The sequence below is a fragment of the Odocoileus virginianus genome, chromosome 4 (assembly GCF_023699985.2).
Source record: "Odocoileus virginianus isolate 20LAN1187 ecotype Illinois chromosome 4, Ovbor_1.2, whole genome shotgun sequence".
NCBI lineage: Eukaryota > Metazoa > Chordata > Mammalia > Artiodactyla > Cervidae > Odocoileus > Odocoileus virginianus.
The window spans coordinates 7,634,306-7,656,466 of NC_069677.1; the positions used below are offsets into that span (position 1 = coordinate 7,634,306).

General features: G+C 38.6%; 1 protein-coding gene across 2 annotated transcripts in view; it reads right to left on the reverse strand.

Annotated features, from left to right (window-relative positions):
• GPR156 (G protein-coupled receptor 156) overlaps positions 1-22,161 on the reverse strand; it is a 107,582-nt gene that overhangs the window by 59,662 nt on the left and 25,759 nt on the right. For both annotated transcript variants that reach the window (XM_070466025.1, XM_070466026.1), the window contains 2 exons: positions 21,115-21,567; positions 20,770-20,906 (listed from right to left, as the gene is read on the reverse strand). In XM_070466025.1, coding sequence (XP_070322126.1) covers positions 20,770-20,906; positions 21,115-21,210 — 233 coding nt within the window. In that variant the 5' untranslated portion in view covers positions 21,211-21,567. The remainder of the gene's footprint in view (positions 1-20,769; positions 20,907-21,114; positions 21,568-22,161) is intronic.

The following is a 22,161-nucleotide window of genomic DNA, read 5'->3' on the forward strand; positions in this document are numbered from 1 at the left end:
ACTGGTTGGATCTCCTTGCAGTCCAAGGGATTTTCAAGAGTCTTCTCCTACACCACAATTCAAAAGCATCAATCCTTTGGCACCCAGCTTTCTTTATGGTCCAACTCTCACATCCATACCTAACTACTGGAAAAACCATAGCTTTGACTCGACAGACCTTTGTCTGCAAAGTAATGTCTCTGCTTTTTAATATGCTATCTAGGTTGGTCATAACTTTTCTCCCAAGGAGCAAGCATCTTTTAATTTCATGTCTGCAGTCACCATCTGCAGTGATTTTGGAGCCCCCAAAAGTAAAGTTGTCACTGTTTCCATTGTTTCCCCATCTATCTGCCATGAAGTGATGGGACCAGATACCATGATCTTAGTTTTCTGAATATTGAATTTTAAGCCAGCTTTTTCACTCTCCTCTTTCACTTTCATCAAGAGGCTCTTCAGTTCCTCTTCACTTTCTGCCATAAGGGTGGTGTCATCTGCATATCTGAGGTTATTGACATTTCTCCCTGCAATCTTGATTCCAGTTTGTACTTCATTCAGCCCAGCACTTTGCATGATGTACTCTGCATATAAGTTAAATAAACAGGGTGACAATATACAGCCTTGATGTACTCCTTTCCCCGTTTGAAACCAGTCCATTGTTGCATGTCTGGGTTCTAACTGTTGCTTCTCAACCTGCATACAGATTTCTCAGGAGGCAGATAAGGTAGTCTGGTATTCCCATCTCTTGAAGAATTTTCCACAGTTTGTTGTGATACACACAGTTAAAGGCTTTAGTGTAGTCAATGAAGCAGATGTTTTTCTGGAATATTCTTGCTTCATCTATGATCCAACAGATGTTGGAAATTTGATCTCTGGTTCCTCTGCCTTTTCTAAATCCAGCTTGAACATCTGGAAGTTCTCGGTTCATGTACTGTTGAAGCCTAGCTTGGAGAATTTTGAGCATTACTTTGCTAGCATGTGAGATAAATGCAGTTATGCAGTAGTTTGAATATTCTTTGGCATTACCTTTCTTTGGGATTGGAATGAAAACTGACCTTTTCCAGTCCTGTGGCTACTGCTGAGTTCTCCAAATTTGTTGGCATATTGAGTGCAGTACTTTAACAGCATCATCTTTTAGCATTTTGGTGAAAACATATATGTAATTTTTGCTGGAATTGATGTGACATAGGACATGATTATGTTCAGGTTGGTAGATTCTGAAGAGCTTTCTAAAGTCATTATAACAATGTGTAAATTCTTACAACAATGCATGAGACTTCCAGCTGCTCTCCACCCTTCCCAACACTCGGGTTTTCAATCTTTTTAAAACTGTAGACATTCAAGTGAGTATACAGTGTTATCTCATTGTGCCTTTACTTTGCATTTCCCTAATGACTAAGGAGGTAGAGCACTTTTTCATTTGTACATTGGCTGCCTTGATATAAGCTATTTTGAAGTGGCTATTTATATCTTTGCTCATTTAAAAGCTGTTTTCTCTGTTTTTCTTATTGATCATAGTTTTTTATTCTGGATAAAAATCTTCTGATGATATACACATTATGAATATATTCTCATTCTATGGCTTGCTTGTTTCCTTCTCAGGGGTGTCTCTTAGTGAATAGAAAATATTTTTGATACTTATATGAACCAATTTAATAGTCTTTTATGAGCAGTACATTTTGTGTTCTATTTAAGACATGTTTTCCTGACCCAAGTTCATGAAAATATTCTCCTACATCATCTTCCAGAAGCTTGTTTTATATTTAGATCTATAGCCCACCTGAAGATGATTTTGTTGAGGTAGGATTCAAGTTGCATATTTTCCCCATGTGGATAGCCAACTGACTTAGCATTGTTTATTAAAAAGTGTCCATACATGCTTGGCTCTGTTTCTGAGTTCTCCCTGTTCTGTCCCACTGGTCTATCTGTCTACCCCTGCCCCCAAAGCAGACTGAGCCTGTTATTAATAACTAGCTTTGTAATAACCCTTAACATCCAAAAGAAGAAGTTTTCTCAAGTTTTTCTTGTTCATTAGTTCCATGCTATTTTTGGCCTTTTGAATTTCCATATAAATTTGAATTGATATGTTGAGTTTCACCAGAAAAGAAAAAAAGTTCATAATTTTTATTGCAATTACATTGAAACCATGAACTAATCTGGAGGCAATTATATCTTGACAGTATTGGACCTTTTTATATCAAAGATAATATATCCTTTACTTATTTAGAACTTAAAGTTCTCTCAAAATATTTTATGATTCTTCATGTAGAGATACTCCATACCTTTCCCTAGTGTATCAGTCAGGGTTCAGAGAAACAAAACTAGTAAGTGATGTATGGATTTGTCAGACAGTTGGTTTATGCAATTTTGGGGGCTGATTCAGCTTAAACTCCATATTTAGCCACTTCTGTTCTTAAATCAAGGTATCCCAAGGAACATGCTTTTATTTATGGGAGTGCTATTGTTGTTCAGTCACCAAATCATGTCAGACTCTTTGCGATACCATGGACTGCAGCACACCAGGCCTCCCTGTCCCTCACCATCTCCCAGAGTTTGTACAAGCTCATTCTATTGCATCAGTGATGCCATCCAACCATCTCATCCTCTGTTGCCCTCTTCTCCTTCTGCCTTCAATCTTTCCCAGCATCAGGGTCTTTTCCAATGAGTTGGTTGTTTGCCATCAGGTGGCCAAAGTACTGGAGCATCAGCTTCAGCATCAGTCCTTCCAATGAGTATTCAGGGTCGATTTCCTTTAAGATTGACTGGTTTGATCTCCTTGCTGTCCAAGGGACTTCTCAGGAGTCTTCTCCAGCACCACAGTTCAAAAGTATCAATTCTTTGGCACTTTGCCTTCTTTATGGTCCAACTCTCACAACCATATGTGACTACTGGAAAGACCATGACCTTGACTATACAGATATTTGTCAGCAAAGTGATATCTTTGATTTTTAACACACTGTCTAGGTTTGTCAAAGCTTTCCTGTCGAGAAGCAATTGTCTTCTAATTTCATGGCTGCAGTCACTATCCACAGTGATGTTAGAAACCAAGAAGAAGAAATCTGTCACTGCTTCCACCTTTTTCCCTTCTATTTGCCATGAAGTGATGCGGCCAGATGCCGTGATCTTAGTTCTTTAATATTTAATTTTAAGCCTTCTTTTTCACTCTCTCCTTCACCCTCATCAAGAGGTTCTTTAGTTCCTCTTCACTTTCTGCCACTAGAGAGGTATCATCTGCATGTCTGAGGTTGTTGATAAGAGGATGCTATGGGTACTTTTAAATGTTAAAGGTTTATTCTCAATAGGGCTGCCAGTTTTCTTGTTAAATATAAGTCAGGTCATGTCACTCCTCAGTTCCAAACCCTACAATGACTCTCCATAACACTTGAAGTAAATGCCAAAGTCATTTGACCTACAAGACCCTATAGGATCTGGCCTCTACAACCCCTAAAACCTCTCTGACTTCTCATTTACTCTGCTAGAGTCACACTGGCCTCCTTGCTTTCCTTGAACACTGGGTATGTTCCTATCTCAGGGCCCTTGCATATTCTGTTCCTTTTTCTTGGAAAAGTCTTTACCTTATAACTTGTTTTCTATGTCTTTCAGTCCATATTTAAAGGGCTTCCCAGGTGGTACAGTGATAAAGAATCTGCCTGCCATTGCAGGAGAGTCAAGAGACATGGGTTCAATCTCTGGGTCAGGAAGATCCCCTGGAGGAGGAAATGGCAACCCACTCCAGCATTCTTGCCTGGAAATTTCCATGGACAGAAGAGCCTGGCAGGCTACAGTCCATGGAGTCTCTAAAGAGTCAGACATTATTTGGCGACTCAACCACAAAATAATTATGAGATGGCTTCTAAAAGTTCAGAACTCTGTGGCCAACAGGGCATCAAAAGCAGACAGATTTTAGTGGTATGACAAGACAGAAAGAATAGTTCAGAATGAAGGGCCATGACCAGGAGAACTGGAAATCTGAGATTTTGGATGTTACTCCCTGGGCACCTGGAGAGATCAACCACCAGGAGAGAGAAAGAACAATGGAAAGCACTTGCTTATCTATAGCACAATTTAATATAGATAATGTACTGAAGTTAAAGAATGAAGATGTCTGTCTTCTAAGAAGTTAGCTTTATCACCATAGTCTATATTCTAGGCCATTTAATTTGTTCATTAAGAAACACGGAGTATAATCCAGGCACAATGAAGATACAAAGATCAATAAGATATGGTCCTAAAGCCAAGGAGTTCATTATCTGGTAGGAGAGACAAAGCCCCCTCCTTCATCCCAGTAAGTTGCGATGGGCTAACTGTGTACCTATCTATAATTATGGGTACACAAAGGAGTGTGTGTCTACTTCATCTGGAGATGATATTTTAGGCCTGACTGCAAGGAGGATAAACAGCATGAAAGGACTTTATAGAAACTGCTCCTATGCATTAATCTTGATTTTTCCTCATTATCTTCTGCTGACTCACCCATAACTGGTACCCAAAGAAGATATCATCTCTGATCACAACCCTAGATTTTCTCATCTCATTTCAGCTTTGCACCTCTTTTCCAGCACTATTCCTGCAATCCAGCAGCTTCTGACATGATATACCACCTATTTTTGATTCTATGCTCAATCCTTTGGATGTGATGACTGACATAATTTTTCCCAGCTACAAACTTTAACTCTCTTTTTGGTAAGGCTTTGAAGGATCTGTCCCTGGTCACTCTGCCTCATTCATTCATGGCCCTGCCACACTATCCCCCAAATAAGCTATATGGGTGGTATTTATTCTAGGCCTGCCTGGCTCTCCTTCCTGCTTGGCCAATAACTATCAAATTGAGTATTATAGAGAAAATTCCAGAAATCTCTATATGGCATAGTATGAAAACAAACTTTGTTGAAGCCCACAAGATCAGTACAGGCTTCTTATCTTGCCAGTCACTTCCCCTTCATCTCTAATTATTCAAACCACTCAGAAAACAGACCTGAAACAATTGATATGAGAGGAGCACAGCTCCCATCTCTGCCACAGAGCATTACTTTTTGAAAAGCTATTTTTAAAAAATAGAGTGTACTTTTTGGACTTGCTTGTGTTTTGCCACCCAGGTGATCCCTTTGATGTTCCCAGGAGTCCTTAATCACATTTTACACAGTATCTTGAGCACAGTAGGTGTTCAGTAAACATTTACTATTGACGTTGATAGATAAAACTCACTAAGGTGATAATACAAAGAGCTCAGGGATGCAAAGGATAAAGAAAAGTTGAGGATGAGTCTAATCCTTCTTAAAAGTGTGGGGATACTGAGGCCTTTTTACGATAATGAAAAATAATGTGAAACCTGGGGAGTCAGAGAGAGTCGTAGAAAGGTTCAGCAATAACATGCTTGAGAACCATGATTCATATGGTATACTGGACTTTCTGAAGGCAAAGAGAAAAAATAGAGCAGGGTACATGAAGTAACTCATGAATGAACTGCCTGAATTCACTGAATGTTGAATGTAATTCTCCTCTGCCAGATTCTGCCAGAAGACCTGTATGAGGACCCTACTCAGGATGGAGATATGGTAGAGTGAGCAGGCCACAAGGATGAACATATTTCAGTCATTTACCAGCATCTGGGTCTCTGGCTGCCACTCCAGCCCAGGGTACAGGCAGAAATAGCAGATGCCTCCATGCAGGGTTCCCAGTGTTGGGACAGGCAATCTGCCATGTGCGTGAATAGCTCTACACATTCTTGCTGGGTATGCCCACAGGAAAGGCCCTGACTGCTCTTTACCCAGACGATTTTGCAGGGCTGTGTCTGCAGTGAGCAACCTTGAGGGATGAGTTAATATACCCTCCTTTCCAAAGGAAAGGGTTGTTATGACTCACTATAAAAGTGATGAATTCCCCAGGCTTAGGTTGCTTTCCTTTCATGGCAGCCCCCTGAGTGTGCAAGCCTCATCCATCATGGGCCCTGAATCATCCCCATGGGACCAGGGGAATGGCAACCAGCACGAAGTCAACATGAGGCTCTCCCAACTGCTTTTTACCATGAGTAATGAACTACTTTGTTTCTGACCCAAGAGTCTTGTGTCTTTTAACATAAAACAGTAACAGATTAAGTTGTTAATTTACAAGTACAGCAAAATCTCACACCCATACTCATACTCAAAACCTCGTACTCAATTCTCAAACTTCTTGATATCTCAGGAAGTCAAACTCCAGACACTAGGGATTATTATAGGAATGTTACTTTTGATTAGGAGGAGTAACAATATGTAAATAACTACCATCAACAATCATTATCACAAATGACAGTGAGGTAATGTTTTAGAATAAAAGATAGACTTGTAATTGAACAAGTTTAGCTTCATGCAGAACTTATGACATTGCCCTTATATTGTGCATTTCAGAAGAGGCACCAGGAGAGCCTTCCTTTGGAACTGAAAGATCTGTTTTTCTCCAAGAGTTAATTTGGTCCTTATTAAACTACATGAGGAATCTAGAAAAAAAGAGTGAATTCTTCCATATCAGTCATTAATATCTAGCACAGTTATCAGCTGGTTTTTAGGTTACCTAGCAGGGCCCTTTGGAAAAGGACACCAAATATGGTATAATTTTCTCACTCATGAGAACCTTCCCAGATAAATAAGAATGCTTCTAAATAAGAGTTTTTAATAGCTTTATTGATCACAACAAATTGTGGAAAATTCTTCAAGAGATGGGAATATCAGACCATCTTACCTGCCTCCTGAGAAATTTCTAGGCAGGTCAAGAAGCAACAGTTAAAACCGGACATGGAACAATGGACTGGTTCGAAACTGAGAAAGGAGTACGTCAAGGTTTTATATTGTCACCCTGCTTATTTAACTTATATGTCGAGTAGATAATGCAAAATGCTGGGCTGGATAAAGTACAAGCTGAAGTTAAGATTGCAGGGAGAATTAACAATATCCTCAGATATGCATATGACACCACCCTTATGGCAGAAAGCAAAGAACTAAAGAGCCACTTAATGAAAGTGAAAGAGGACAGTGAAAAAGTTGGCTGAAAACTCAACATTCAGAAAACTAAGATCATGGTATCTGGTCCCATCACTTCATGGCAAATAGATGGGGACACAGTGGAAACAGTGACAGACTTTATTTTTTGGGGCTCCAAAATCACTGCAGATGGTGAATGCAGCCATGAAATTAAAAGATGCTTGCTCCTTGGAGGCAAAGTTATGACCAACCTAGACAGCTTATTAAAAAGCAGAGACATTACTTTGCAGACAAAGGACTGTCTAGTCAAAGCTGTGGTTTTTCCAGTAGTCATGTATGAATGTGAGAGTTGGACTATAAAAAAAGCTAAGCACTGAAAAATTGATTTAGAACTGTAGTGTTGGAGAAGACTCTTTAAGAGTCCCTTGGACTGCAAGGAGATCCAACCAGTCAATCCTAAAGGAAATCAGTCCAGAATATTCATTGGAAGGACTGATGTTGAAACTGAAACTCCAATACTTTGGCCACCTGATGCAAAGAACTGACTCAATGGAAAAGACCCTGATGTTGGGAAAGATTGAAGGTGGGAGGAGAAGGGAATGATAGAGGATGAGATGGCTGAATGGTATCACTGACTTAACGGACATGAATTTGAGTAAACTCCAGGAGCTGTTGATGGACAGGGAGGCCTGGCATGCTGTAGTCCATGGGGTCGCAAAGAGTCAGATACGACTGAGCAAATGAAGTGAACTGAAATAGCTTTATTGAGTGTAACTGACATACAATAAACTATGATTTTTTTTAAAGTACATGACTTGTTAAGTTTTGATATATGCCTGTGAAACATTCACCACAATCAAAGTATGAAACATCACCCCAAAAGTTTCCACATGTCCACTGGTCATCCTTCCTACTCTTCTGTGCTACTCCCAACCTGCAAGGCAACCATTCACCTGATTTCTATCACTACAGATTAGGTAACAAGAAATTAGCTTTCTAGAATTTTGTATAATTGACTTTACATACTATGCAAACTTTTTTGCCTTCTTTCACCCAGCATAATTATTCTGATACTCATCCATGCAGTTCCAAGTATTAATAATTATTTTAAGGTTGAGTACTATTTCATTGTATGGATATACACACTTCATTTATCCATTTGCTTGTTGATGGATATTTGCATTAATTTGCATTACTTCCAGTTTGGGGCTATTACAAATAAAGTTGTTGTGAACATGGTACACAAGTCATTATACAGACGTATAATTTCATTTCTCTGGATAAAAACCCAAGAGCAGAATGACTGGATCATACAGTAGCCGCATGATGAACTTTTAAAGACTTCCAGGCTATTTTCCAGAGTGATTTTACCATACTACAGCCCCATCAGCAGTATTTCCAATATTTAATTTAGCTAGTCTTTTTTTAAATTTATTTTTTTATTGAAGGATAATTGCTTTACAGAATTTTGTTGTTTTTTGTCAAACTTCAACATGAATCAGCAATTCAGTTCAGTCGCTCAGTTGTGACCAACTCTTTGAGACCCCATGAATCACAGCATGCCAGGACTCCCTGTCCATCACAAACTCCCGCCCATCGAGTCGGTGATGCCATCCAGCCATCTCATCCTCTGTCGTCCCCTTCTCCTCCTGCCCCCAATCCCTCCCAGGATCAGGGTCTCTTCCAACGAGTCAACTCTTCGCATGAGGTGGCCAAAGTATTGGAGTTTTAGCTTTAGCATCAGTCCTTCCAATGAACACCCAGGACTGATCTCCTTCAGGATGGACTCGTTGGATCTCCTTGCAGTCCAAGGGACTCTCACGAGTCTTCTCCAACACTACAGTTCAAAAGCATCAATTCTTTGGTGCTCAGCTTTCTTCACAGTCCAACTCTCACATCCATACATGACGACTGGAAAAACCATAGCCTTGACCAGACGGACCTTTGTTGGCAAAGTAATGTCTCTGATTTTTAATATGCTATCTAGGTTGGTCATAACTTTCCTTCCAAGGAGTAAACGTTTTTTAATTTCATGGCTGCATTCATCATCTGCAGTGATTTTGGAGCCCCCTAAAAGAAAGTCTGATACTGTTTCCACTGTCTCCCCATCTATTTCCCATGAGGTGATGGGACCAGATGCCATGATCTTAGTTTTCTGAATGTTAAGCTTTAAGCCAACTTTTTCACTCTCCTCTTTCACTTTCATTAAGAGGCTTTTTGGTTCCTCTTCACTCTGCCATAAGGGTGGTGTCATCTGCATATCTGAGGTCATTGATATTTCTCCTGGCAATCTTGATTGCAGCTTGTGCTTCTTCCAGCCCAGCATTTCTCATGATGTACTCTGCATATAAGTTAAATAAGTAGGGTGACAATATACAGCCTTGACGTACTCCTTTTCCTATTTGGAACCAGTCTGTTGTTCCATGTCCAGTTCTAACTGTTGTTTCCTGACCTGCATACACGTTGCTCAAGAGGCAGGTCAGGTGGTCTGGTATTCCCATCTCCTTCAGAATTTTCCACAGTTTATTGTGATCCACACAGTCGAAGGCTTTGGCATAGTCAATAAAGCAGAATCAGCCATAGGCATACATATATCCCTCCCTTTTGAACCTCCCTCCCATCTCCCATCCCATCCCACCCCTCTAGATTGATACAGAGCACCTGTTTGAGTTTCCTGAGCATACAGCAAATTCCCATTGGCTATCTATTTTACATATGGTAATGTAAGTTTCCATGTTACTCTTTCCATACATCTCACCCTCTCTTCCCTTCTCCCCATGTCCATGAGTCTATTCTCTATGTCTCTTTCTCCACTGCTGCCCTGTAAATAAGTTCTTCAGTACCACTTTTCTAGATTCCATATATATGTTAGAATACAATATTTATCTTACTCATTCTGACTCACTTCACTCTGTAAAATAGGTTCTAGGTTCATCCACCTCATCAGAACTGATTCAAATGCATTCCTTTTTATGGCTGAGTAATATTCTATTGTGTATGTGTACCACAACTTCATTATCCATTCATCTGTCGATGGACATCTAGGTTGTTTCCATGTTCTAGCTATTGTAAATAGTGCTGCAGTGAACAATGGGATAATGTGTATCTTTCAATTTTGGTTTCCTCAGGGTATATGCCAAGGAGTGGAATTGCTGGGTCATATAGTGGTTTTATTCCTAGTTTTTCTTCTCACCTTGCTTATAGTTTCCTTTGCTGTGCAAAAGCTTCTAAGTTTAATCAGGTCCCACTTGTTTACTCTTGTTTTTATTTCCATTACTCTAGGAGGTGGGTCACAGAAGATCTTGCTTTGATTTATGTTATCTAGTGTTCTGCCTATAGTTTCCACTAATAGTTTTATAGTTTCTGGTCTTACATTTAGATTTTTAATACATTTTGAGTTTATCTTTGTGTATGGTGTTAGGAAGTGTTCTAATTTCATTCTTTTACATGTAGCTGTCCAGTTCTCCCAGCACCATTTACTGAAGAGGCTGTCTTTGCCCCATTATATATTCTTGCTCATTTTTCAAAAATAAGGTACCCATAAGTGCATGGGTTTATTTCTGGGCTTTCTATCTTGTTCCATCAGTCTATATTTCTGTTTTTGTGCCGGTACCACTGTCTTGACAACTGTAGCTTTGTAGTATAATCTGAATTCATCCAGCTCCATTCTTCTTTGTCAAGACTGCTTTGGCTATTTGGGGCCTTTTGTGTTTCCATATGAACTGTGAAAGTTTTTGTTCTAGTTCTGTGAAAAATGCCATTGGTAATTTGATAGGGATCCAATTCAATCTGTAGATTGTGTTTGGTAGTATAGCCATTTTCACAATATTGATTCTTCCTACCCAGGAACATGAAATATCTCTCCATCTGTTTATGTTGTCTTTGATTTCTTTCATTAGTGTCTTATAATTTTCTGTGTACAGTTCTTTTGTCTCCTTAGATAAGTTTATTCCTAGATATTTAATTCTTTTTTTGCAATGGTGAATGGGACTGATTCCTTAATTTCTCTTCCTGACTTTTCATTGTTAGTATACAGAAATGCAAGTGATTTCTCTGTATTGATTTTGTATCCTGTAACTTTGCTAAATTCACTGATAAGCTTTAGTAATTTTCTGATACTATCTTTAGGGTTTTCTATGTACAATATCATGTCATCTGCAAGTAGTGAGAGCTTCACTTCTTTTCTGATCTGGATTTATTTCTTTTTCTTCTCTAATTGCTGTAGCTAGGACTTCCAGAACTATGTTGTATAATAGTGGTGAAAGTGAACACCCTTGTCTTGTTCCTTATCTTGGGGTAAATTCTTTCAGTTTTTCACCATTGAGAATAATGCTTGCTATAAGCTTATCATATATGGCCTTTACTATGTTGAGGTAGGTTCCTTCTAGGCCCATTTTTTTGAAGTTTTAATCATAAATAGGTGCTGAATTTTGTCAAAGGCTTTTTCTGCATCTGTTGAGATCATCATATGGTTTTTATCCTTCAATTTGTTAATATGGTATATCACATTGATTGATTTGTTTATATTGAAGAATCCTTACATTCCTGGAATAAACCCAACTTGATCATGGTGTATGAGCTTTTTGATGTGATGCTGAATTCTCTTTGCTAAAATTTTGTTGAGGATTTTTTGCATCTAAGTTGATCAGTGACATTGGTCTGTAGTTTTCTTTTTTCTGTGTTGTCTTTGTCTGGTTTTCGTATCAGGGTGATGGTGGCCTCATTGAGTGAATTTAGAAGTATTCCTTCCTCTGCAATTTTTTGAAAGAGTTTTAGAAGGACAGGCATTAGCTCTTCTCTAAATATTTGATAGAATTCTCCTGTGAAGCCATTTGGTCCTGGGGTTTTGTTTTTTGGGAGATTTTTGATCACAGCTTCAATTTCAGTGCTTGTAATTGGGTTGTTCATAATTGCTAATTCTTCCTGGTTCAGTCTTGGAAGATTGAGCTTTTCTAAGAATCTGTCCATTTCTTCCAGGTAATCCATTTTATTGCCATATAGTTGTTCATAATAGTTTCTTATAATCCTTTGTATTTCTGCAGTGTCTGTTATAACCTCTCCTTTTTCATTTCTAATTTTGTTGATTTGATTCTTCTCTTTTTTTTCTTGATGAGTCTGGCTCAAGGCTTGTCAATTTTGTTTATCCTCTCAAAGAAACAGCTTTTAGTTTTATTAATCTTTACTATTGTTTCTTTATTTTCTTTTTCATTTATTTCTGCTTGGATCTTTATGATTTCTTTCTTTCTACTAATTTTGGGGGGGGTTTTGTTCATATTTTTCCAGTTGTTTTAGGTGTAAAGTTAGCTTGTCTATCCGATGTTTTTCTTGTTTCTTGAAGTAGGATTGTATTGGTATAAACTTCCCTCTTAGAACTGCTTTTGCTGTATCCCATAGGTTTTGAGTTGTCGTGTTCTCATTGTCACTTGTTTCCATAAATTTTTTTATTTCCCTTTTGATTTCTTCAGTAACCCATTGGTTATTTAGAAATGTGTTGCCTAATCTCCATGTGTTTGTGTTTCTCATAGTTTTTTCTTGTAATTTACATCTAGTCTCATAGTGTTGTAGTTGGACAAGATGCTTTTACAATTTCAATTTTCTTAAATTTACTGATGTTTGATTTGTGACCCAAGATGTGGTCTATCCTGGAGAATGTTCCATGAGCACTTAAGAAGGTGTATTCTTCTGCATTTGGATGGAATGTCCTGAAGATATCAATGAGATCCATCTCATCTAATGTATCATTTAAGACTTATGTTTCCCTATTAATTTTCTGTCCATTGGATGATCTGTCCATTGGTGTGAGTGAGGTGTTAAAGTCTTCTACTATTATTGTGTTACTGTCAATTTCTCCTTTTATGTCTGTTAGTGTTTGTCTTATGTACTGAGGTGCTCCTGTGTTGGGTGCATAGATATTTACAATTGCTATGTCTTCCTCTTGGATTGATCCCTTGACCATTATGTAGTGTCCTTCCTTATCTCTTGAAATGTTCTTTATTTTAAGGTCTATTTTGTCTGATATGAGGATTGCTACTCCAGCTTTCTTTTGCTTCCTATTAGCATGGAATATATCTTTCCATCCTTTCACTTTCAGTCTATATGTGTCTTTAGGTCTGAAGTGGGTTTCTTGTATACAACATATATACGGATCTTGTTTTTGCATCCATTCAGCCAGTCTGTGTCTTTTAGTTGGGGCATTTAATCCACTTACATTTAAAGTAATTATTGATATATATGTTCCTATTGCCATTTTCTTAATTGTTGGGGTTGATTTTGTAGATCTTTTTTCTTCTCTTGTATTTCTTGACTATATAAGTCCTTTTAACATTTGTTGTAAAGCTGGTTTGGTGGTACTGAATTCTCTTAACTTATGCTTGTCTGAAAAGCTTTTTATTTCATCATCAATTCTGAATGAGATCCTTGCCTAATTTAGTTAGTCTTTTAAAATTTTAACCATTCAAATAGGTGTGTGACAGTATTTCATTTGGTTTTAATTTGCATTTCCCTTATGACTCTCTCTTCACATGTTTATTTGCCATCCATATATCTTCTTCAGTGAAGTGTCTATTCAAATCTTTCACCCATTTGTTGTTGTTGTATTATTTCTTTTATTATCAATTTTTAGCATTATTTATATATTCTGGATACAAGTTCTTTATCAGATACATGACTTGCAGATATCTTCTTCCAGTATGTGGCATTCTTTTTAATTTTCTTAAGATTCTCTTTAGAAGAGAAGATGCTTCTAATTGTGAAGTCCAATTCATCAATGTTTTCTTTTATGGATTTTACCTCTATGGTTGTATCTAATAAATCTTTGATTATTCCAAGGTCACAAAATTATTTTCTTATGCTTTCTTTGAGAAGTTTTACAGTTTTAGATTTTATAGGTAGGTTTATGATCAATTTTGAGTTAATTTCTGAATAGGTGCAAGATGGAGATCAAAGTTCATTTCTGCATATGGGTATCCAATTGTTCCAGCACCATTTGTTGAAAAGATTGACTGTCCCTTTTCCACTGAATTGTCTTTGCACCTTTGTTGGAAAGCGGTTTCCCATATATGCATAGGTTTATTTCTGGATTCTATCTGCTCTATTGATGTATATATCTATCTTTCTGTAACAGTTAGTGATTCAGTAACTTACTGAATGCATGCATGCATGGTCACTGTTGTATGACTCTTTGCAATCCCTTGGACCCACCAGGCTCCTCTGTCATGGGATTTCCCAGGCAAGAATACTGGAGTGAGTTGCCATTTCCTTCTCCAGGGGATCTTCTAAACCCAGGGATCGAATCATGTCTCCTTCATTGGCAGGTGGATTCTTTACCACTGAACCACCAGAGAAGCCCTCCTTTTTAAATTAGGTGGCTTTTATTTCTTTTTGCACTCCATTGTAGAAGAGAAGTGATGAGAGCAGACATTTTGTTTCTGGTCGCAATGAAAAAGCATTCAGTCTTTTACCATTAAAAATGGTGTTAGCTATTGGTTTTTCATAGATTCATGAATTAGGTTGAGGGCATCCTTTTCTATTTTAGATTGCTGAGACTTTATCAGGAATGTATGTTTAATCTTGTCAAATAATCTTTCTATGTCTATTGAGATGATCATGTGGTTTTCTTTTTCAGTGGGTAAATATGGCATGTTATATTACTTGATCTTTGGATATTAAAACAACTTTGCATTCATGGAATAAACTTCACTTTGTCATGATGAATTATTCTTTTGATATTAGGCAGAGGAAAGAGAGATCAAATTGCCTTTTCTAAATCCAACTTGAATATCTGAAGTTCTCGGTTCAGGTACTGCTGAAGCCATGCTTGGAGAATTTTGAGCATTATTTTGCTAGAGTATGAGATGAGTGCAACTGTGTGGTAGTCTGAACATTCTTTGGCATTCCTTTCTTTGGGATTGGAATGGAATGTGACCTTTTCCAGTCCTGTGGCCACTGCTGAGTTTTCCAAATTTGCTGGCATATTGAGTGCAGCACTTTAACAGCATCATCATTTAGGATTTGAAATAGTGCAACTGGAATTGACTTACCTGGTGGCTCAGCTGGTAAAGAATCTGCCTGCAATGTGGGGTAGAGGCCCTGGAGAAGGAAACAGCTACCCACTCCAGTATTTTGGCCTGGAGAATTCCATGGACTGTATATGTATAGTCCATGGGGTTGTAAAGAGTCAGACATGATGGAGCAACTTTCACTTTCAACTGGAATTCCATCACCTCCACTAGCTTTGTTAGTACTGATGCTTCCTAAGGCCCACATGACTTCGCATTCCAGGAGGTCTGGCTCTAGGTGAGTGACCACACCATTGTGGTTATCTGAGTCATGAAGATCTTTTTGTATAGTTCTTCTGTGTATTCTTGTCATCTCTTCTTAATACCTTCTTCTCTTAGGTCCATACCATTTCTGTCCTTTATTGTGCCCACCTTTGCATAAAATGTTCCCTTGGTATCTCTAATTTTCTTGAAGAGATCTCTAGCTGAATTTAGAAAAGGTAGAGGAACCAGAGATCAAATTGCCAACATCCACTGGCTCATCAAAAAAGCAAGAGTTTCAGAAAAATATCCACTTCTGTTTTATTGATTACACCAAAGCCTCTGACTGTGTGAATCACAATAAACTGTGGAAAATTCTGAAGGAGATGGGAATACTAGATCACCTTACCTGCCTCCTGAGAAATCTGTAGGCAGGTCAAGAAGCAACAGTTAGAACTAGACATGGAACAACAGATAGCTTCCAAATTGGGAAAGAAGTACATCAAGGCTGCATGTTGTCACCCTTTTTATTTAACTTATATGCAGAGTACATCATGCAAAATGCCAGGCTGGTTGAAGCACAAGCTGGAATCAAGACTGCAAGGAGAAATATCAATAACCTCATATATGCAGATGATACCACCGTCATGGCAGAAAGCAAAGAGGAACTAAAGAGCCTCTTGATGAAAGTAAAAGAGGAGAGTGAAAAAATTGGCTGAAAACTCAACATTCAGAAAACTAAGATCATGGTATCTGGTCCTATCACTTCATGGCAAATAGATGAGGAAACAGTGAAAACAGTGATAGACTTTACTTTTTGGGGCTCTAAAATCACTGCAGATGGTGACTGCAGCCATGAAATTAAAAGACCCTTGCTCCTTGGAAGAAAAGCTATGACAAACCTAGAGAGCATATTAAAAAGCAGAGACATTACTTTACCAACAAAGGTCCATCTAGTTAAAGTTATGGTTTTTCCTGTAGTCACGTATTGATGTGAGAATTGGACTGTAGAGAAGGCTGAGCCGAAGAATTGATGCTTTTGACTGTGGTGTTGGAGAAGACTCTTGTGAGTCCCTTGGACTGCAAAGAGATCCACCCAGTCAATCCTAAAGGAAATCAGTCCTGAATATTCATTGGAAGGACTGATGCTGAAGCTGAATCTCCAATACTTCAGCCACCTGGTGCGAAGAACTGACTCAATGGAAAAGACCCCGATGCTGGGAAAGAGTGAAGGCAGGAGGAAGAGAGGATGACAGAGGATGAGATGGTTGGATGGCATCATGGATTTGATGGACATGAGTCTGAGAAAGCTCTGCAAATTGGTGATGGACAGGGAAGTCTGGCGTGCTGCAGTCCATGGGGTCTCAAAGAGTTGGATTCGACTGAGCGACTGAATTGAACTGAACTGTACTGTTTGTTAAAATTGTGTTTAGAATTTTGGATCTGTGTTCATAAGCCTATGATATTTTCTCTTCTAATGTCTGTTAGATTTTGATATCAGGGTAATGCTTTCTTCATTAGAATGAATTAGGAAATGCTCCTTTATTTTCAGTTTCTTAGAAGAATTTTGTAGAACTGGTAATATTTTTGCAATACAGGCACAGTTTAGCGGGGTGCCTCTGGCTCAGAGTCTCTCACAAGTACCTCTTGGTGAGCCATGGCTGTAGTCCTCCAAGGGGAAAATCTGCTTCCAAGCTTATTCACATTGTCCTTAGCAGACCTCAGATGATCTATTTTCAAGCTCACTGACATGCCTGTTAGTAATCCTCAAGTCCTTGCTAACTACAGACTAGAAACATTAGTTCCTGGCCATGTAGTCCTCTCCACAGGACAGCTCACAAAATGGAAGGTGTATTTCCTCAGAGTGTGTAAGAGAAAGAATGAAAGGGATCCCATACCCTTTTTGTAACCTTATTCCAAGTGATTAATAAGCAAATCAACAAGTCCAGTCCACACACAAGGAGAAGGGATTTTACAAGAGTATGACAACTAGGAGGTAGGTCATATCAGAGAATGTTTTAGAGTCTGCCTACCATAGTTGTTCATGACAGTAACTTATTATCCTTCTAATATGTATAGAATCTTTAGTGATGATAGCTCTCTCTTCCTTACTTGGTAATTAATCTTTTTTTCCTGATCTAGAAGTATGGTCAATCTTATTGATCCTCATAAAGAGCTTTTGGTTTCACTGTTTTTTCTTTGATCAATTTCCATCCTGATCTTTATTATTCCTTTCCTCTGCTTATTTTGGGACTCATTCGCCCTTTTTTTCTGTTCTGTAAGGTGGATCTTTCTTCTTGTAACATGGAGTTTACTGCTCTTATTTCCCCTAAAGTATTACTTTAATGGCATCTGACAAATTTTGACATGTTGTGTTTTCACTTTCATTCAGTTGAAAATACTTTCTAGTTTCCTTTCTGATTTTGTCTTTGATCATGGGTTATTTTACTTTATTTATTTATTGATCATGGGTTATTTTAAAGTGCTAACAAAAGAGCTGGACATGACTTAGCGTTTAAACAACAACATTTAGTTTTCAAATATTTCAGAATATTCCAGAGGTTTCTCTGTTATTGATTTCTAGTTTAATTCCATTGTGGGTCAGAGAACACACTCTTTGTGATTTGAATCTTTTTAAATTTAATAAGACCTTTTTTTATGGCCCAGAAGATGATCTATCTTGGTAAATGTTCCATATGTACTTGAAAAGAATGTGTATTCTGCTGCTGTTGGGTGTAGGATTATACAAATGTCAATTAGGTCCAGTTGGTTAATGGGATTGTTCAAGTCTTCTATATCTTTACTGATTTTCTCTTGTAGACTACATTTAAAAATGTTATAAAAATGCAATATCAGTGACAGAATTTGAACATTACTATTTTTATTTTATTAAAATGTTTTTCTTAATCTGGCACACACAGAATCACAGGCAGAAATTTAGAGACCACAGAAATGGAATGAAATGAGACATCTAACTGTGATGCTGCACCTCTGAACAAATTTTGCTATTTAAGAAAGTGCTCTTGAAACTGGGTTATTTTATCTTTCCCTGTCTGACCTTGTAAGCTACTTAATTGTGAAATGTGTTTTTATTCACAGTGTCTCTTAATATTTTATTCTTTATGCCAAGTCATGCTCCCACTGAAAGCAAGACGGGCAACAAAACCTTCAACAGAATGAAAGAAATATAGGTGCTTCTAGCATAACACTGTTTATAAGTGTTCCTATTTTAACAGGACATATAAATGCTTCTTAAAAAAACCTTGCGTTCCACAAAACTGTATATAAAAATAATGGGTTATGGGAAAAATAGTATGGGACCACAACATTTGAAACACATTTAACTTTGTAACCAGAATACTAAAAAATAATAATTATCTCAATTAAAATGTTAGTACTCAGTAGATGTCCACTACCACTTGTACCCAGGATCACAGTCAATTTTTATAGCCTTAAATCTGCAAGAGATGGGTTTTTAAGGGCACTTACCTCCAATAGATAACATTGTCATCAAAACCTATTTTGAATCTATGTTCTCTTCAACAGCACATTGTTTTTAAAAACAAGAGAAATGTCTTTTCCATGTCTTATCTGCTCCCACGACTTCATCAGATAGGGTCACATTGTAAGGTAGAATACCACTTCTTGAAGTCATTAAACCATCCACTTCTTGCACTGCCACAGTATTCTTAACTTAAGGCTTCCTTCTTTAACTTAAGAAAAATTGGCCCTCAATGCTTTAAACTATTGATTTTCTGGGGGAAAAATTACATATGAACCAATGATGTTATTTTCTTATTTGCCAACTAGGCATTAATTTGCATTACAGAAATATGTTGCAGCTGAAAACAGAATACTCCATAGTTTTCTAACCTTGAAATGTGTGATTTTCCTAGTCATTTTCTTGGCAGCAGACACTGCTGGGATTTAAACCTCCTTCCTTCCAGGATGACTGAAAGCATATTTTGTTGTTGTTTAGTCTCTCAGTTGTGTCTGACTCTTTTGCAACCCCATGAATTATATGCTGTTAGTTTCCCCTGTCCATGGAATCTCCCAGGCAAGAAAACTGGAGTGGGTTGCCATTTCCTTCTTCAGGTGATCTTCTTGACCCAAGGATTGAACCCATGTCTCCTTTACTGGCAGACAGATTCTTAACCACTGAGCCATCAAGGAAGCAAAAGCATATATACTGAGCATTCTTTATGTTTGTGTCTGTTCTAAGTACTGGAGACAGTGGTGAACATGACAGAGAAGGTTCCTGTTTTCATGGATTTTACATTCTGGTGGGTGATACAGACAATAAACAGGTAAATTGACAAACATGGTACTGTCAGAGAGTGAGACTCGCTGTGGAGAAAATAAATGAGTGATAGGATATGGCATGAGGTGTAGAGGCTGGGTGGCCAGCTCTCTTTACCTCTATAAAGAGGTAACCTTAGATAGGATGATCAGGGAAGTCTTCTCTGAAGAGATGATGTTTGAGTCAAGACCTATCAGATGAGAAGGAACTAGTCATGGGAAGATCTGGAGAAGACTCTTGGGCAGTGGGAACAGTAAAGGGACAGTAAGTCAAAGGCCTTAAGATGAGAGCAGGTTTAATGTATCTAAGGAATAGAGTGAAAAGTGGCTGGGGAAACTTCAGGGGTATCCCCAGGGCTGAGTGCCATGCCTCATGGCCATGCTGAGGTTGACCCAGCAGATCAAGCCACTGCTGCCTAACAGTTTCACATCCTTCATGCCTCAGATAGCCAGAGGCACCCCAAATGCTTACAGACAAATCCGACTAAATGACCCTCATCTGAGTGCCAAGCCCAGGCAATGGAGCAAAACACACTGATTACCACAAAATGTCAGGCTGGTATGGAGCCAGATGAGCTTGGCATCTCTGAGGGAGTTGTTGAAATCTGACAACAGGATCCATCCAGAAATGGCCTGTGGGCCAGGGAGACAGGGCTGGAGCAAGGCTTCTCAGGAGGCAGCCTGGGACAGCTAGAGCAGAATGACAGTACAGAACGGGAGAGATGGGGTGGGTCCTGAGGGAACGACTGGATGGCAGTGAAGGAAAGACTCTTCAGGTCCCTTTTGTCAGTCCTGGGTGCCATACACACTTACTTGGAGGAACCAGTGACTTCCCAACTAGTCACAATTGTCTAGCAGAATAGCCAGGAGTAGGGCTTCACTATTTTTGCAGAATCTTAGCTTACCCAGACTGGTTCCAATTCTGCTGCCATAAACTTAAATGTTGCTTTGGAATATTTCTTTACATGATCTCTGTTTTTAACACAAATACATCTTCTCAGAAGGATCTCACCTTCCTTCATGAAGAGAAACCCTTCATTCGCTTTTTTGGATGTCGTTGTAGTTAGCACAATACTGGGAAGATCTTTCACCTTCTCAAGACGGATCTGTACTGCAAGGCTAGGCCTCCGTCAGGGGGAGCATCTCACATAGCTTAATGTCACAGTAGAACAGAAGATTTTCTGACACCAGCCAGCAGTTCATGGTGCCAAAGGACACCAACACTCTGGGTTTTATGTTTCAGGTGATGAGAGATGAGAAACTAGGCATAGGCTGCTTACCTGTTCTTCCTGCAGCGAATTGTGAAGCCAAGAAAGAAGGCTATGAGGAGAAGTCCACAGCTTAGGAAAGTCCAAACAATACCCAAGAGGGCAGGAGATAATGAAGAAATGGTCTTACTGCTGTGGTGGGAAGAGGTCTGAGAACAGAATGAAGAGAAGCTGTTAGAAATGAAGCTCTTCTATAGCTCAAACATGAACTGCCCCATCACCGCCAGAGTCGGGACACAGATGTCCTGCATAAACATTTACCCCTTCCCCCTCCACCACCATTATCATTAACAACAATAACAACAACAACATGTATATCTAAGCAGCAGCCCCGACACCCCATGGCTGCTCACTTACAATTGTAGTTCTGCAGAGATCATGAAGGGGTCTACGTTCCAGCTCCTGACCAGGAAAACCGTCACACAATTCAGAGCAGTTTATTTCAGGCTCCATGTCATCATATGCCCCTCTTGGTATGTGCCTATTCACAGTCTTGGTTACCCACTGGTAGGTAACCAGCAGATCTCTGACTAAAACACAACAGCAACTCAGATCTTTTCTTCAGAGGCACCATTTTGGAGGTGGATCCTGGCTCAGAATCTGGGATGAACAATCCATTCAGGTGGAAGCGGAGAGTTATTTCACTAGGCTCCTATATCAGACACCTTCCAGGCTCTCCTGGTCCCCTGCTGCCAATGCAGACCACATGAGTCAAGAGTGGACATCTTAGTAACCATTAGGTCACACAAAGTGATGATTCTAGCTTGCCACCAGATGGCAGTCACTGCTCCAAGTACTCTCACACAGGTCCTGAAGGAAAGGAAAGCAATTAAACCTGTTAATAAATAAATGTTTTATTTATATACATATAATTTACTCTAACACAAAAACATACATATATGTAAATGGATTATTACAGAGGTTTTAAAGTATTTTATACATTTAACTATAATAGATATATTTTTATTAGATATAGTTATACATAATACATTCTTATATATAACAAAGGTTTAGGCGAGTGAGCGAGTAAAAGTCGCTCAGCTGTGTCCGACTCTGCAACCCCATGGACTGTAATCTACCAGGCTCCTCTGTCCATGGAATTTCCCAGGCAAGAATACTGGAGTGGGTGGCCATCCCCTTCTCCAGGGAATCTTCCTTATCCAGGGATTGAACCTGGGTCTCCTGCATTGCAGGCAGATTCTTTACCATCTGAGCCACCAGGGAAGCATATTTTTATTATACATAATTATACACAATACATTCTTATATATAACAAAAGTTTAAAATACAATATATATTTAAATGAATATATTTCAAAACCTCTTTAATAAACAATACTTTAAAAACAAAGATAAAGCATATCTAACAATTTATAGATATAAAGCTCTACAGTCCCTCTTCAGA